The sequence below is a fragment of the Scophthalmus maximus genome, chromosome 20 (assembly GCF_022379125.1).
Source record: "Scophthalmus maximus strain ysfricsl-2021 chromosome 20, ASM2237912v1, whole genome shotgun sequence".
Taxonomy (NCBI): Eukaryota; Metazoa; Chordata; class Actinopteri; order Pleuronectiformes; family Scophthalmidae; genus Scophthalmus; species Scophthalmus maximus.
The window spans coordinates 6,947,823-6,965,042 of NC_061534.1; the positions used below are offsets into that span (position 1 = coordinate 6,947,823).

General features: G+C 43.1%; 1 protein-coding gene across 3 annotated transcripts; it reads left to right on the forward strand.

Moving 5' to 3' along the window:
- Nucleotides 1-276: 276 nt before the first annotated feature.
- On the forward strand, nucleotides 277-16,042 carry LOC118285061 (calcium/calmodulin-dependent protein kinase kinase 2). 3 transcript variants are annotated; one of them, XR_004785024.2, is made up of 19 exons: nucleotides 277-540; nucleotides 3,671-3,958; nucleotides 4,255-4,596; nucleotides 6,008-6,055; nucleotides 7,138-7,191; nucleotides 8,511-8,562; nucleotides 8,686-8,819; nucleotides 9,391-9,427; nucleotides 9,651-9,672; nucleotides 9,802-9,890; nucleotides 10,263-10,462; nucleotides 10,714-10,767; nucleotides 10,867-10,940; nucleotides 11,095-11,182; nucleotides 11,365-11,496; nucleotides 12,302-12,405; nucleotides 12,599-12,652; nucleotides 13,427-13,564; nucleotides 13,666-16,042. XR_004785024.2 is itself a non-coding variant. In XM_035608379.2 (18 exons), the coding sequence occupies exons 2-18, from the start codon at nucleotides 3,737-3,739 to the stop codon at nucleotides 13,497-13,499; spliced, it is 1,779 nt and encodes a 592-aa protein (XP_035464272.2). In that variant the 5' UTR covers nucleotides 279-540; nucleotides 3,671-3,736; the 3' UTR covers nucleotides 13,500-16,042. The 3 variants fall into 3 exon arrangements, 2 of the variants coding, with proteins under 2 accessions (XP_035464272.2, XP_035464273.2); XM_035608379.2 differs by having other exon boundaries at nucleotides 279-540; nucleotides 13,427-16,042; XM_035608380.2 differs by lacking the exon at nucleotides 12,599-12,652 and having other exon boundaries at nucleotides 288-540; nucleotides 13,427-16,042.
- The last annotated feature ends 1,178 nt before the right edge of the window (nucleotides 16,043-17,220 follow it).

Consider the following 17,220-nt stretch of genomic DNA (forward strand, 5'->3'; position numbering starts at 1 on the left):
AATGTTAATAACTACGAGTTAAAGTAACCTACTATTTTGGATTATATATTTCTTTTTATTGTCACGTATTCATTTTTGTCAATAAACCAACGACGCCATAAAAAAAAGGACAAATCATATAGAAACTGCCGCACAGTGTTGCTTTCACTCCGGGACGCAACACCCCAGTTCGCCACCAGGGGGAGCCGGTCGGCTACGAAAAGCGCCTGAGGCAGAAATCCCGCAGCAGAACCATGAAGTGTTTTTATTTGGAGGTCGTGACTTGGACAAAGCAGCCGACACTTCCTCCCTGTGTGTAGCCCCCCCCCCCCCCCTCATAGTGTACATGTATTTGTTGAACCTCACATCACCACCACCACCACCGCCCGTCGTGTCAACACTTCCTCCGCGCGAGGCGGCACGGGACCCGCGCGCTCCGCCGGATTGGTCCATCCCCACAGCGGTTGTCTGCCTCCTCTCCGCAGCAGTTAGCTTTAGCTGCTCACACCCCGCCGCCCCAAAGAGGAGAGGGAACCTCACAACCGGGACTCGCACGGAAAGGTATTTCTTTTCATTCTGTTGCCGTCCTTATGGTAGTGTTCTAATCGGGCGTAGCGCGGGCGCCTCGCTAGCATCACTTGTCTCCCGACACACATCTGGATCTCGACAGATGCGGCAGCCGCCGCTGACGTTTGGCCGCAGCTCACGGCTGCCGGCACCTCGGGACGACGGCGCCGTTGTTCAGCCTTCCTCGTGAATTCGGGACGATTCGTTGATGACACGAGGCGCGTGTTCGCCTCGACGCTGTGAGCGTAGTAGTCAGCCATTACTGTACCAGGGAGGGAAGATGAACCTCGGTGTGCGAGTTGCACACGAACAGTGCAACACGTAGAGTTGCGGGCATGAAAATGAGTCAACGTTTTTAAAAGCTGCTGTTTATTGCTATTATTATTTTTTGATATTATTATTATCATTATCATTGTGAATCGCCAGAGTCAAACACTTGCCTTATCACCCACTGCACTCCACTGTGATTGGCTGTGCTGTAAGTACAGTATTTATCCAAGATGTATACACGCCACTGCATAATCACCAGTGAAGTTACAACAGGAGCTCAAAGACTTGACTGATGTATGTACCCCCCCCCCCCCCCCCCATCATAAGAGCACAGTAGTGATTATAACATACTCCACTTAACTTCCTGGTTTTGTGGATTGTATTTTTTTTTCCCCCCAAATGTTCTCTGTTGACTGTTTAGGTAGAAGAGGAAAATTGTTTTAATGCTTCACTTCAGTTTTTGACTTCTATTGACAAAACCACTTCGATTTTTTTTCAAGAAAAAAAGCTGTTTTCATTGAGAGATTAATAATTTTGGGGGTTCTAGTCTGATATGTGAAGGCCTTGAGTTATGGGAAATCATGATGGGCACTTTTACCATTCGAGAAAAAAAAGAAGTCGCAGCCCTAATATCGACTGTTTTCTTCAAGAGTATTTCTTCACGACATTGCCACAGTTTTTTTTGATGTATTAATTGAAATACCCATCGAGTGTCTCATATTGTCAGTAGTATTCAACTGTGACTGTGTGATAAACACGGCCATCTAGTTAGTCGCGGACGGGACGCTCATCCCTCCATTTACAGCGGCTTATCTCTCGCACGGCTCCGCAGATCGCCGACAGGGTTACCCTGTTGATCTTTTAATGAAGCCGGGGATCCTCCTCTGCTCCAGCTGGCCCCCGTTGCTGTACTTGCATGTCTGCAGGGCCGTGTCTGTGTTGTTATTAATGCTCTACATGGCTCGGACCCCCCGCGGGCTCAGATAAGTCCTCCCCTCTCCTCCGCCCCTCTTTTGCCCAGATAGTGAAGGTCAGGTCACGTGACTTTTGTCGGGGCGCAGTGTGGCATCTGGAGCTCGGCGGCATCTGTTGACGCATCGCCAGGCTCAAATCTAACTGCTTGTCCTTCGCTGAGCTGCTGTGATCACCAGGGATCAGGGAAGTTTGGGGCGTTAGCCATCAGTTTGGCTATCGCCGACGTACAGTGTCTTTGTCTAGGAACTGTTTCGGAAGCACAAAGGTTGGAAGCGTTTTATCTTTGGCGCTGGGAATGTCTTCGGATTTGATATTTCAAATAGTTTGCTGAAAGCTGGTGGCCAGCCCGCCCTAATCCTGTGGGAGAGGTGGATGGCATAACTAACACAGATTTTAGTTTTTGTTGCCCTGTGAGCTTATCGAGTCAAAGTTATATTAAAGTAGCTTTCTCAGCTCGGTTGCACATTTTAATGAGTCGACAACAGCTTGTAGTTTCAAAAGCTCGACCCACATAATTTGCTCTTGACACCGAATCAGCCACAGAAACCAACATGGCCGGCAGTCAGTCGCCTTCAGCTAATTTTCCCATGCTTCCTGCATAAATCCTGCTGTCATCAAATGGACTGTATTTTCATTACACCACAAAAGAAAAAACTGGACCACTGTCCAAACCCTTCTGGACGGAGAATGAGATTTGCAGTGATATAATAGTAATACAATGTATTGACTTCATACCATCACCAACGTCGAAGCTGCGCACAAATCTCTCCGTGTGCATGGCAACATGCCTTGATGTGTGTCTTCCCATTTACCTGAGATCAAAGTTTGGTCAAGCTTTATATTAATGGACATTAAAAAACCCACTGTATTGTACTTATATGGGCACGAGTGTGTTGCTATGGTGGCAGCGATGCCATGTGTGAACAGTCTAACTAGATTTCAAGAGCTTCTTTTATCAGCTGTATATTGGACCTTGATGAAGGGAATATTCGGTCGGTAATATTGTGCAGCATTTGCTATTGTAGGACAATATACAGCAGCTGGCAAATGTTATCTCAATCGAGATTGACAGACCATCACATGATAATGACGAGGAAGTCCATTTTCGTAATGGTGCTTTTACAGTATGTGCCACAGGGACCAGTCGGTCGAGAAGAACAGGAAGTTGGTTTGTGCCCATAAGCCAGTTCTGCTCGACAGGAGTGTCTTTGTGTGTGGTGATTCTTAATTTTTTTGTTTGTTATATATATACTGCTGGCTGGCGATGGAGGTAGGGAGGCAGGCCACCTGAAGTGGGTGTTTCTTCCCACACACGGTCCACATTCTCAACTTGGCTGGAGCTCCCACTGTCTTGTTTTCCTTAATGCTTCTCTTTGTTTTCCTGCATCTGTGCGATTCACTCTGCTCCCACACACTGCCATCGCCACAATCCCGTCAAAACCAGGAATCAAGTCGCTTTCTTTCTCTCTCTCTCTCCCTTCCATCATTTCCTCCTCTCTCCTTTTCCGCTCACAGATAATAAGATGAGTGGACTTATAAATGGAAATGGCCCTCTTGGAATTATGCAAAAAGGTTTCGGTTAGATGCTGTGTAGAGATGATAATCATCCATGTTGCATAACTGACATCAAAAGCAGCTTGAGCCACTGCTTTTATTGACGGATCAAATCTGTCCACTTAGAGCTGAACTTTGTGATGCTAGATGTGTTTGCGTGCATTAATTAGCACTTAACAGAATGTGTGGAAACAGTCCAGACTCCACAGATGCTTCACATGGAACCATTCAAAAAAATGATTGAGCGTATTATTTCAGATGTATGTATTTTAATTGTTTCAGACACATATTTCCATATTCTTCAATGTCTGCTCTTGTGTCTTAGGAGCCATCTTCCCTGCGGTTTTTCATCTGATGGAGCAGTGGTTGTCGCTCTTCGTTAAAAGGCACCATGTTTCCTTGTCACGTAAGCCCCTGGCCCTCTGCTGAGCCTCCGGCCTCCTGCGGCAGTCGTGCACCCCCAGCGCAGCCCTCACAGCCCCTGCCTGACCTGCTGTGCAGCTGTCCCGCTCCACCTCTGAACGCCCACTTGCAGACGCCCTCGCCGGACCCCATGGAGTCCCTCATTGTGGTCACGGAGTACGAACCCAGCAGGCCACCCGGGGAAGAGGAGGTAAGAAGAAACACACACCCAGGTAACAGTCTGACTCCCGGAGATGTAACCAAAGCTGTTTTCAGACTGGAACTTGGCCTTTTCACATATGACGAATGCAGCGGGAGACTGTCTGAGTCAGAGGCGTTCACAACAAGGGGAACATTTCAGTAACATTTTGTGGTGTCTGGGTAGAGCATGCAGGAGGCAGGTTGTCTATTTTGTAAATACAGAAGAGGGCAAAATAAGCACACACTGCATTGTCACATATAAAGTCGTGCAACAAGGGTTTTCAAAACGAATTCATGCTTCCTCAGGTAGAAGACATGGACAGTTCCGAGACGCCCGAGCCAGCCTCCTCTGTGGCGGTGGCCTACCCGACTCCTTCCTGCGACCTGCTGTCTCACACGGTTTGCCGGTCGGAGTCGCTGCTGCCCGAAAGTCAAGAGCAACGGGGAAGACTGAGCCTGTCAGACAGGAAACTTTCTCTGCAGGAGCGCTCACAGAGTGCAACCTCACCCTGCAGCTCGCCAGGCCTCAACGGGCGTTACATTTACCCGTCGCTGCCGTACTCGCCCATCACATCGCCGCACTCCTCTCCACGCTTGCCCCGCCGACCCACTGTGGAGTCCCACAGTGTTTCTATCACAGACCTCCAGGTATGATCAAGCCTCGAGGCTTCCTGTAATATGGATTTTCCAAAAATCTAAATGTGTAGTAGATTTTGCTGTTTGCAATGTTTGCAAAATCAATACTGCTAACACAAAATAATGCTAGATACTTAAAAATGTACCCCCTGTAGAACTGAATCAGTTGTGTTTGTCTGCGATCCAGAAATCCTAAAAGAAATAGCTGACATGCGGTTACATCCAGCGTTATAATAATTCTGATTATATAATTATTGTCTCTGCACCATCTGACCCGCGTATCCCCTTAAGGTCTGCACACAGCTTAACGCATAACACATGAATGAACAAACCCCTTGCAGAGGTGCTGCTCCTGTCCTGAACATCTGTTAGTTTATCAAAATACCAGTATCGCTCTCTGACAATAAGCAGAACTTTGTGTGCGTTTGTCTTAAAATCAGCAGCACACTGGTTAAAGACTGAAATATGTGGATGTGAAGGTAAGATTTTACCGCCTCACTAGATGTAGGTTTTACTGTAGATGTGATCCCTGTTATACAGTAGGTGCTGCTGAAACCTTTAGATGTCATGTAGCTGGAATTTGGATTTTCACTTAATCACTTATTGTAGGTGTGAAATATTGCACACAAAGGTTCATTTGGTGAAATATTTTTCAAATATGCTCTTGCATTGCACACGCTGTTGGTAATTGAAATTCTCAGAATTCTATATTCTCATCATCTTCCCATCCTCTTTTCCTTGTAAGTCCTCTAATCATCCGGAAACCAAACAATCAAATAAACTACATTCAGACATGTGCTTTAATTGAGGCGCTGGTTTAGTCACTGCATAACTGTTCTGTATGAATCATTCTCCGTAGGATGGGTTCTGTTTGTTCTTGCCAGTCAATGTTTTTAATCAGCGCTGCTCTTGAGAATAAAATGAGGGTAGAATACATTCGTACTAGACTGCCTATCTCCTTCTAATCACTAAAACTGTTACAGCCATGAATCACATCCTATCCCACCTATAGAATTTCAGGCCCACTGCACTTTTAGAGTAGATTAGATTAGAGGTAAAGTGTCTGTCTTTATTTTTTGGATTCATCCATGTTTACCTTTGATGAGTTTCTTTTCTGATTAACTGCAAATCTGGCTTTATCAAGGTAGAGTGTTTGCTTCAAAGGAATCTTTAAAAAAAAAAAGTCAAATTTAACCGGGATAGTGATGGGAGTATCGTGCTGACACCAGCTGCTTTCAGACATGTCCTGAGACAAGTCCTAAATCTGCACTTAAGAGCTGAAAATGGAAATGAAAAGATTGATTGAAGGAACATTTAACGAACCAGAAGCTCACGATGTTCGTGTATCCAGGTGCTTAAAATGGGATTTCATCTGAAAAGAAACCATTTTCTCCTCCTCTCTTTTCTCCCCCCTCTCTTCAAGGACTGTGTTCAACTCAACCAGTACAAGCTGAAAGACGAGATTGGAAAGGTACCCTCACAGACAGCTTAGCGATTGCTCCCTTTCACTGACTCTCATTCTCCCATCTCACTTCCATTTTGTCCTCTCCCTTTCCGCCCACCGCATGTCTGTCAAGTAGCACACATCATCAACGACACGCAGCAACAGTCTTTGATATCCTCTCTCTCCCTGGCTGTCCTCATTTTCCCAAACTCTGTGTAAACTACCAGGCCATGGGAGACTTGGAAGATGGATGAGAGGCTGGTAAAAATAGCGCTCTCCGAGGGTTGTGGCCAAAGCGTAGTGGATACGTACGTGTGTGTGTGTGTGTGTGTGTGTGTGTGTGTGTGTGTGTGTGTGTGTGTGTGTGTGTGTGTGTGTGTGTACGTACGTGTGTGTGTGTGAGTGTGTGAGTGTGTGAGTGTTTGAGTGAGTGTGTGAGTGAGTGAGTGAGTGAGTGAGTGAGTGAGTGAGTGAGTGAGTGTGTGAGTGTGTGAGTGAGTGAGTGAGTGAGTGAGTGAGTGTGTGAGTGAGTGAGTGAGTGAGGGAATGAGTGAGTGAGTAATTGGGACTGTAGTTGAAGGCACATTTTAGGTAGTGGGTGACAGAATGTTGATTTCAGTCGGGAGAGGTTCCTGTTCTCAGATCATCTGTTGGACTGCAGGATGAGCGGAGTGCTGCTTGTCCAATCTGTTCCCCCAGCAGGAAATGATCCTGCTAACACAAACCCCACTCCCACTCCCCCCCTCTCTCTGTTTGTTTTTGTGCCTTAATTTCTGCCGTCAGGCTGCTAATTGGACCCAGTTTTTATCCTGAATTTCCTGTATGTGTGTGTGTGTGTGTGTGTGTGTGTGGGCAGGGGAACTTGATAGCACACAAAACCAGATCCAGTTTCCTTAATTAGCCTGAAATCAAAAATGAGAGAGAATTTTTTTCTGTTCTCACTTTGAAGCAGCATGTACTCTTTCAGCGTACACTGTCAGCACACTCACTTCGCCTGTCTGTATGTGTGTGTATATTTATTCCCGTGTGTATTTGTATGTATTTCAAACATTTGCTTTTCACATGGTGTGAATTTTTTTTTATTTCTCTTTTCCTCACACCCGGACCAGGGCTCCTACGGTGTTGTCAAGCTGGCTTACAATGAGGATGACAACACATATTATGTGAGTTCTGCACGCACACACAAATACAGATGTGAATTCAGCCCAACTATTAACACTGTCTGTCTTTCTCTCATTACTCTCTTATTCCACCACTTGTCACTTGGCATACAAACACACACACACACACACACACACATTCACTGGTGTTTCTGTTTTGCTTTTGCACGATTGTGAACACAGTCTCTCATTAAGCTGCAGGATATTGACAGACAATGACGTGGGGATTAGTTTAATATTCCTCCCAAGTGACAAAGCCCACATGTCGCAGTCAGTGATTATATCATTTCCATAATGAATGATGGTATATTGAGGTGATTAAGAAAATTATCTGTAAAACTAAATTGTTTAGCTATGAAGAAAATTTGCCCCCCGGACAGGGAAACCATGTCTTCCGAAACATTTTTGCTGTGTCACACTGTGCTCTCAGTTCGCCGCTTCCTCTGTGGTTGTCAGCTTGAGTCAGCCAGATCTCTGACTCGTCACCCCCTAGACAAACGCATGGCATGAACTTGGCCTTTCTGAGGAGTTGCAGGACGCCGTTAACTTTCACATGGGATTCCAATCATTTTGTGATTTTACGGCGATGTGTAGAGAGACAGCCAAGCCAAAGGCTGAGCGATAAAACAAACGCTTCAGTTTTACGATCTGGCATCCCAAATAAAAATGGCAAATGCACTTTGTTTATCCATGTTTTTACACTTTACTTTTTAAGATTATTTATATATTATTATTAAGCAACTTTAATCAGCAGGACAACAGATTTCGCACACCAATCAGTGTGGGAGAAATACCATTTTTTGTAGCCCTTAAAAATGATGTTCAACCAGAAAACAGGCAACATTTTATTACCAGTCTGTTTTATGTAAATAGTCGTAAAAGCAGAAACACACTCTTGAGTACAAACTGTCTCTAGATATGTTTCTGGTAGACATTATAATTAGTGGGTTATGTTGACATTTTCTGGAGCAGTTTGTTTTAGACAAGGAACGAGTCAGTGTACATGACATGAACGCTTGTATTTCAACCCTTTCACGCAGGAAGTCTTGTGGCTGGTCAGTGTTAGTCGTCACAGATACACAAAGGATGTTTCAAGGTGAAAGGAGAAACATTTTCGGCCCCCGGATGTTCATCTGTGGGTGTGAGTGGGTGCACCGGCACATATGCATCATCTCGCTCTGCTGCTGTATCTTTCTCTTGTTTTGTTTCTACCTTCCTGTTTATCTTTTCTCTGGAACTCTTGCCCCTTGGCTCTCCCACCCCCTCTCCCCTTTGTCTTGTCCTCCCCTGTATCTAAATCCATCTCCCTTTCTCTCCTGTAGGCGATGAAGGTGTTGTCCAAGAGGAGGCTGATGAGGCAGGCAGGTTTCCCACGTAAGTCTGGAGCCAGGTGGCAGATGGTTAAACCAGCAGAGAGCGCCGTCTCTGATGATGCTGCAGTCCACCTTTCCTCACCTGTCATCTATGCTCACCTGGATTGTTTCTCTCCTTCATCAGGGAGACCTCCACCTCGCGGAGCCAAAGCAGCCCCCGAGGGTCCTCCTCATCCTAAAGGACCCCTGGAGAGGGTCTATCAAGAGATTGCCATCCTTAAAAAGCTGGACCATCCCAATGTCGTAAAACTAGTGGAGGTGAGTTTTTTTGACACATACATTTTGGCCATTTTGATATAGTATTGGCCAGAATAAGTGCACGGTAGATTAAGATGAAAAAACAAATTTAGGACTCGATATTGTTGAGTGACAAAAAACACTTAGGTCTGTTCAAACTGAGGCAAAGTATGCAGACAGGCTCTGATTGCATCTCTTCTCTCCAAAGAGCAACAGAGGTATGCTGCCTTTTGCTAATGGAACGATTTGGAAAGAAGCCTCAGTGGAGTGTCACGAAATAAAGGAAAGATAAAAACCATAAACGGCAATATCTATTGAGGATTGCTTGAAATTACCGTGGAGCATAAAACTCACAGACACATTTGGAGGGAATGGTTAAAAAACCTGCAGCATTTTGAAAACCCTCAAATTAAAACTGAAACGACTCTGCACTCTTGCATTCAAGTTAACATGACACAAAACAATCTTTGTGATTCCAGAGAGAAGGTGTATTCAGTTTTTTACCACATACAAAAGATGATCTTTGTGTACGTGCATGTCTGTGTGTGTTTGTGTTCACACATATTTTCATTCCTCTGTGATATGGTGCCAGGTTTTGGATGACCCCAGTGAGGACCATCTGTACATGGGTACGTTGTGGACAGTCGACCAGCCCTCCAAACAATGCACACACACACACACACACACACACACACACACACACACAGACTTAGAGAGAGAGAGAATCATACAGTCATGCGAAAGCAAAGATAAATGAAGGTCATCTGAAAACATGTTGTTTTTAAGTTTTATTTCTGTGTCCTAGTAACTGAAAAGCTTTCATCACTAACCTCATCTGTGTTTCTGTCATAGTGTTTGAGCTGGTGAAGCAAGGGTAAGCTAAGCCTCTTTTCTGGTGATGATTGTGAACAGGAATGAGCTCAATCCCATTATTATATGATTGCTAATTGTGTGTGTGTGTGCGCGCCCGCCCGTGTGCCTGTAAATGTGTTTACGTATTCAGGGCTGTGATGGAAGTGCCGACAGATAAACCTTTCAGTGAGGACCAGGCGCGCTTTTACTTCCAGGATCTGCTCAGGGGAATTGAGTATTGTGAGTCTTCCAAACCTCCTGTTATTCTCCCGCTCAGCCTGTGTCCGCATTGTATAACAGCATGAGCTGTTGGAGATTTGTGTCTATCCCTATTAGATGATAAGTTATCTATCTAGATATTAGTTATCTAAATGGTTATCTGTCTAGATAACTTATCCGTGTCCATGATCAGATGGATCACAAAAACAGTGCAATCGTTGAGATATAAAACAATTTGAAATAAAATATGTTTCTTGAAAAATGTTTATTTTAAGACCCCCCGCAGAATCCAGACTTGGTACTTAAATAGAATATTCATAATTGTTTTCTAGCCTTTTTTTTCTTCAAATGTGACCTTATTGTTGTGATGATGAATATTTTCTCTTTCATCAGTACACTACCAGAGGATCATCCACAGAGACATCAAACCCTCCAACCTGTTGGTGGGTGAAGATGGACACGTCAAGATCGCAGACTTTGGAGTGAGTAACCAGTTTGAGGGAGCCGATGCCCTCCTGACGAGCACGGTGGGGACGCCTGCGTTCCTCGCCCCTGAGGCACTCTCAGAGACCAGGAAGAACTTCTCTGGAAAGGTACTCGGCTTAGTAGTGCCATCTGGCGATGATTTTCAGAAATGCAGGGTTTTTTTGTGGGGGTTTTGTAACTAATTTCCTTATGCCAAGTTCAGACTAAGCGTCTTTCAAAGTCGTCAGATCATGTTTTACTTTTACCGAAAACTTTTTTTGTGTATAGTGGTTTATTCAATATATACACAACAACACACTGAAAGAACAATTTAACAATTTAAAATTATTTATCATATTTTTTTATTTCTTCCATGAAGGCGTTGGATGTTTGGGCCATGGGAGTGACGCTTTATTGCTTTGTCTTCGGAGTGGTGAGTCTGCAAAACGCTGATTGTTTGTTTTAGAGTTTCACCTCGATGAAAATCTGCCGTTCTTCCATTAAAAAAACAATACTTCTCTGTCATTCACAGTGTCCATTTATGGATGAGCGCATCCTCAGTCTTCATCAGAAAATCAAGACCCAACCTGTGGTGTTACCTGAACAGTCAGTTCTGCTCCTCCTTTCATTCTGTGTCAAAAAGAACAGGGCCCCAGTGGCTGTTTATTTAATTAAACGGATACTTTTTAAAGCTGAAATATGCATTTTACTGGCTCCCAATTTACTTAGACTTAGTTATTTATGTTCCCTGTTTCAACAGTGCTGACATTTCGGATGACCTCAAAGATTTGTTGCTGAAAATGTTGGACAAGAATCCAGAGATGAGAATATCAATCGCACAGATAAAGGTAAACACTGTCGTTGGAATTCAGCTGCTGGAGTCCAGCATTTGACATTAAAGCATGTTCGATATTCATACATCGAGTGTGGCAAGCTACCTGATACAAAACTTTCAAAATGCATGACATGACTTGTCCTCTGACGTATTGAACCTGAAGAACTTCCTTGTTCCGCTCATGCGTGTGTCCAGGTGCACTCATGGGTGACGAGGCACGGTGCCGAGCCCCTCCCTCCGGAGGATGACAACTGCTGTATGCTGATTGAGGTGACCGAGGAGGAGGTGGAGAATTCTGTCAAACACATCCCGAGCCTGGCTACAGTGGTGAGTTCATGCCCTTGTTCTCATTAATAAACATCCCTGTCAAACCATAGTCTCGTTGGTTTTGGCTTCGGGTGTCATTAAAAGCTCTTTTCAGACATGAACTCAACAAAATTTGGTCCGGATATTTTCTTGCTTTCGCAAATGAAGAATGCAGCACAAGATCCTCCGAGTCAGACGCATTCAAAACTCCAGGAAAATATCCGGAGTATTCTGTGGCGTCTGTTGTAGAGCATGAAGGTGGCAGGACATGACAGTCGTCAACACGCTCGCTGTGAATTCTCCGGAGATTTTCCTGCTGTACTCTCACATGGGGCCCAGTCAGACATTCTCCGCAAATGTGACCAGGCGGTTGGCAGGAAAAGTTCCAGAAAATGTCTGGAGCGACATTTGCACCCACCCCCCTTTGGAGAAATTCATGACAATGTCTGGACTTGAGTGCATGTTTGAAAGCAGCTTATGTGAAATAACCCTGCTGGGTATGGTTTATTTTTCAATTGAGAGACAAACTGCCACATGCTGAAGATAAACTACTGAGACATAACTGAGAACGAATCCTCTCTCAGGCGTGGGTACAGGGCTGAGACGGTACATTGGAGGCAAATAAAGCGCTGTGATTTCCAGATTGTAAAGGCTGCATGTCTGTTGTTTTATTGGATGATAGATTTGGGTAATAAAAAGTTATTATTATTATTATATATATGCCACCGCAGTCCCACCGTGGTTGTTCAACAGAAGTTAATACGTCAGAGTGAGTGTGACACATACTGTTTTAATTTGTGTGTTATTGTTCACTGTTCTCCTTCAGATCATGGTGAGGACCATGCTGAGGAAGCGTTCTTTCGGGAACCCCTTTGACTGGGGCCGTAAAGAGGACCGCGGCAGCTTGTGCGCTCCAGGGCAAATGCTCATGTAAGGATTGTTTACAGAAACACAACAGGCCTTAAACTCTGTGAGCAAATTATTTGTCATATTTGTCATATTAGGAGACAAAAGGACACAAGCAAGCGCGCTGTCACTTCCAGAATCGCACTAAGAGCTGCTGCCAGCTAATATTTGTCAAGTGCAGTTCTTCATTTCTTTCCCTCCTTCTCCTGCCCTGCAGGAAAGGCAGAGCAGGCAATGTGAAACACTGCTACATACATTGTAACCAAAGAAGGTAAATAACTGTCTGCAACATGTAGCCTGCTGTAGTTCTGTTAAAGTGTCCGCTCGTTGTGTACTTTACACCCCTGGCATGAGAAAAGCAACTCTATTTCTCAATGTGGCTTTGGTGGTCAAGTACTCTGCCGCACTGAGCTCGTGTAGAGGCTAAAGCATCTGCAAGAATATTTACCCTATATTTCTGTATTTTCTATGTCCAATGTCTGAGGGTGCTTTTGGTGACGCATCCGCTTTTTAGTGTCAAAACAAAAGTAGCGGTTTGGTCCCCTGTCTGTTCATCATGAGCCCAGAACATCCGTTTATCTTGATACTCGTTCCTTTGCATGATGCATCCACACTTATCTAAAAGGACATGCCTGTTACCCCTTGACCCCTCCCTCCTCCTCCTCCTCCACCACATCCTCCTGCTTTATTTGGTTGAGTTTCCCCCGTCCCTTTTTCAGACATGAACTCCGGGAAAATCTTACATTCCTACATCGTAAATTTCCCGGGAAATGTAATATCCTAAGTTCCCTAAATGTCCGGAGCAACATTTGCGGAATTTGCTTTCTCACATACAGCCCCTCGGGAAACTGTACGTGTGAGTGTATGATAGATGCTGACCAAGCTTGCCCGGGTCTCTTCGTGCCTGCTGCCTTGCATCACACGACAATGACATGGGTGGTTTCAGCTCCTGTAGGAATGACAGCAAACCCCCCCCCCTCCCCCGTCCCCCTCCCCCGTCCCAGCCCTGCAATAACTAATCATGTGTCTCTTCTGTGTTTCTTAGGAAACAGGAAAGTGGCGATGGCATGAAGAGTATGGACCTGCCCTACGTGGGAGAAGATGAGGCTCTCTCCTGATGCACGGGGTCCACAATGCACGGCACCCCCTTACTCACAGTTTATACTGGCAGCCTACACCTTACGTACGTTTCCTGGGAGGCGGAGCGGGCGCAGAGGAAAAGTGAGGAATGAAGGATCTGGAGCACTTTGCTGCCAAGCTTTTTATTCCATGTTCTCTTCGTAGTGTGGGACTTGCGACAGTCACACGGGAAACTTCCAAGAGCGGATCCTCCTGAACCTTGAACTCGTCTGCAGCTCTTCTCACCTGAACCGGTCCCCTCTTCTTATCCTGCATGCATGTATAGTCTCAGCATGCTTTTGTCTCAGGCTTCAACTGTACAGGTTTGTGTTTTTACTGTAACTTTTAGCCACTTGTGTTTTCTCCTCGTCTTCACTTGATGATACTTTCAGGTAAACAGCGCAGGGGGAACCGTCGAGTCGATGATGGTTTACTTTGTGGAGGAGGGACGGTTGCAGATCGCTTTACTTTTTTGACGATGATTGTCCGGTTCACTCTGCTTCCGAGTGTCAGTGCCCAGTTTTGTAATATATTTCAGAGGGAACCATCTGGGCAATGAAAAAGGGCAGTGATTTAAAAAAAAAATGTTTACTTCATTGAATGCACATGTTTACTTTCCCAATGCAACACTGTATAAGCTATTTCTTAACATTGGCATGCACACGGACTCACATATTTGATGCAATATTTTCATTTTTCAGTCTTACCACTTTACTACAATCAGTAGAAAAGCTTTAAAAACAGTTGATATTGTGCTTTGTGAAACAATCAAATTCATCATCACCGCGTATACGATAGCACACAATTGTTCTTTTGCAAAGCGGTTGCTTCTCGTGAATTTTAAGTGAGCAGTCGTGCGTTTTCTACAATTTGGGTTTTTTCTTTGTTTTAATTCATAGAGCCGCAACAAATTGAGTGACAAAGGTACTGTACTCTGAGAAAAAAGTACTCGTCTTTACTTTTGTTTGGACAAATCTGGTCGTGTGTTGTGAGGCGGAGGTACAGCAAAGTTTCACGTGTTTTCAAATTTTGACAGGAAGTTTTGTGTTTCAGACTGAAAAGAGATTAATTTAGCGATTATCAAACCTCAAGTTGAGATTGTGAATGTTTTGCATGTTTTTGTTTCACCGATGTTATTTTTTAAGCCACACATTTTCAGGAAACCAAAAAAAAATTAAAATTATGTATAATAATGTTGTACGGTAGAGTCACTTAAACTAACAAACCTTTAAACTATTTGTTCTTATTGAACTACTCAAGCTGGCTGCCGCAGTAAGTTTTGAGATGGAAGCATAGTGCAGCTGCAGATTTTTTATTTGTACAAATCTATGCATATCTGGAGAGATGTTGAAATTTAAAAAAACAAAAACTGTTGTCATCTTTGGCTGGAGAACTAAGCCACTCTGCAAACATTTCTTATCAACTATAAAGTACTTTTTTATTATTATTTATTCACGTATTTCATTTTGGATGATCCCACGGCAGTAAAATTAGCACATTTCCTCTTGTTTACTCTTTTGTTTTCTTCAATTTCTTTGACACTAGTTTAGATTAAGTCACTCGTTGTGTCTCTAGTAAACATAGAATAGCGACACAATGTTGTTTGTAACATTTAATGCTTCCACACACACAAAGAACTTCGGCACTAAAGTGTTGAATGTATGAGAAAGGGACTTTGTTTTTGTTTTTGTAAACCTTACTACTTGCATGTCACTCTGAACTGTACAAAGTGTATGTCTGTTGTGTGACTATAGTACTATGCATATAGTGTGTCTTTCTCTGTATGGTGCAATGCTTCGCTCTGTCCGATTGTCACACGCAGCAGGCTTATTCTTTTTACTTTTGCTCACCTGATGTTGGAGGCTAATTGAGGTTTGCACTCGTCTGTGGAGCGCTGCAAATAGAGACGAGCAATTTGGATCTCGATTTCCATAAAATTTCCACACTGAACCTTTTGAAGCCCCCCTCTGCTTATTTTCTTTGCTTGATAAATGATGATGGCAAACAATATATTAAGGCATGCCATTTGCTCAGTTAATGCACAGAAAATGTGTTTTCTACTGTGAAATCACCACGTTTAAACATGCTATCCACACATTTATAGATTATTATACATTATGATATACTGGAAGTTGCTATTGACTATTATATTGGATTACATTTTTAACTTGAGTAAAATAAGACTGGCACTTTGCCTTTGGTGTTAATATATCTATTGGTCTGAATCAGTCAGACCACACAAAAAAACAAGCTGTGTGATAAATATTTTATACAGACAATATTTAAACATGTAATTTGTTTCAATGCTTGCTTACAGTAAGTGATTCACTTTTATTGTTCACATGGTTTTTTTTCGAATAGTGTAATTCATTTTACCAAGAACTTTGGGGGCTCTTTTCATCTAAATGCATGCCAACATACTAGCACATACCACTGTTTTGCCATAGCATGACAGGTCCTTGGCAACAGAATAAATTAAATAAATTATTCTATACATATTGTATCTTGTTAATCATTTGAATTAAAAATATTGCCTTTGTAATGTTTTGGTCTGAATGTTATTGAGCCTGCACTTGCAGAGTTGCACCACTAGTGTGCGCTGTGCACCCCAACATGTCTGAAGCTGCAGGCTGCTCTTGAGGGTCTGAATATCACATTTTGTTCCTTTCTTGTTCGTGACACACTTTCAAACATCTGCCGTATTCGTCTAACATCAAGTGCCACACAATTAAACGTCCTCTACAATCAAATAGTATGGTTTAACTGGAGCATGACTCATTCATTTGACAGATTGTGTTAATTAAAAAAAAAAATGTTTATGTGCATTTTGAATGCAGAAGATAATAAATCAGTGACTTGAGCTGCAGTTTCTATAATGGCCACTGGATGCTGACTTTTTCAGAAATGCTGCTTACTGTACATTTTCCTGAGTAATAATGCAACATATTGGAATTACATCTCTGTGTTGCCAGAGGCTATTTGGAAAATACTAGAATATTTGAAAAATATTTCAACATGAAAAGGTCGAAAAGGGCTCATATAGGATATAGGATTTATGTATTTATAAATCAGCCATTTTCATAAAAGATGTGGTTTAAAAACTATTCTCAGAAACAAAAGGCTTAAATCTTCTAGAACATGTTTCAGGCTATTTCATAGCGTTTGAGATGATATTTGCATTTAATGTTTATGTTCATGATATTGATTTCATTTATTGTGTGTAAAATATGTCAACAGACAATAATTCAACCTTCAGTCTTCACGTCAGTGGAGGTTTAACAACACATCGAGGGAAATGAAGTGTCACACTGACCTCTTGTGCTAATTTTACACTACTGCAGGTCATATGCCAATTGGAAAGCCCCGAGGAATGATTGATTACTTTCAGGTTCTCCATCATTTTGAAGGATTAAATGTTACTTCACAAATCAAGTTTCTTGTTTTGCTTTTTGATTCAAGTGAAGGTGGTTTTATGTATTCTGATAAAGATCTCAGATGAACATTATATGGATATCAACTTGATGTGAATTCAAACCCCCTATACATTTTGTGTTGTGCCAGAAAATGTACGGAGAACAAAAATCATGCATGCAAGGTCTCATTTGGAAAACATTTCAATACTGATACTACAATCTGAATCCAAAGGACACACAATTGCAGAATAACGTGCTATTTGATTCAGTATACAGTCAGTCTTTGAGACGGGAATCTCATTGTGAG

Bases quoted from the DNA above. Each gene is read 5' to 3' on its own strand.
- LOC118285061 (XM_035608379.2), top strand. From the start codon at position 3,737: ATGTTTCCTTGTCACGTAAGCCCCTGGCCCTCTGCTGAGCCTCCGGCC. The intron at 4,597-6,007 runs GTATGATCAAGC...CCTCTCTTCAAG, and splicing joins TTTCTATCACAGACCTCCAG to GACTGTGTTCAACTCAACCA. The intron at 8,820-9,390 runs GTGAGTTTTTTT...ATATGGTGCCAG, and splicing joins ATGTCGTAAAACTAGTGGAG to GTTTTGGATGACCCCAGTGA.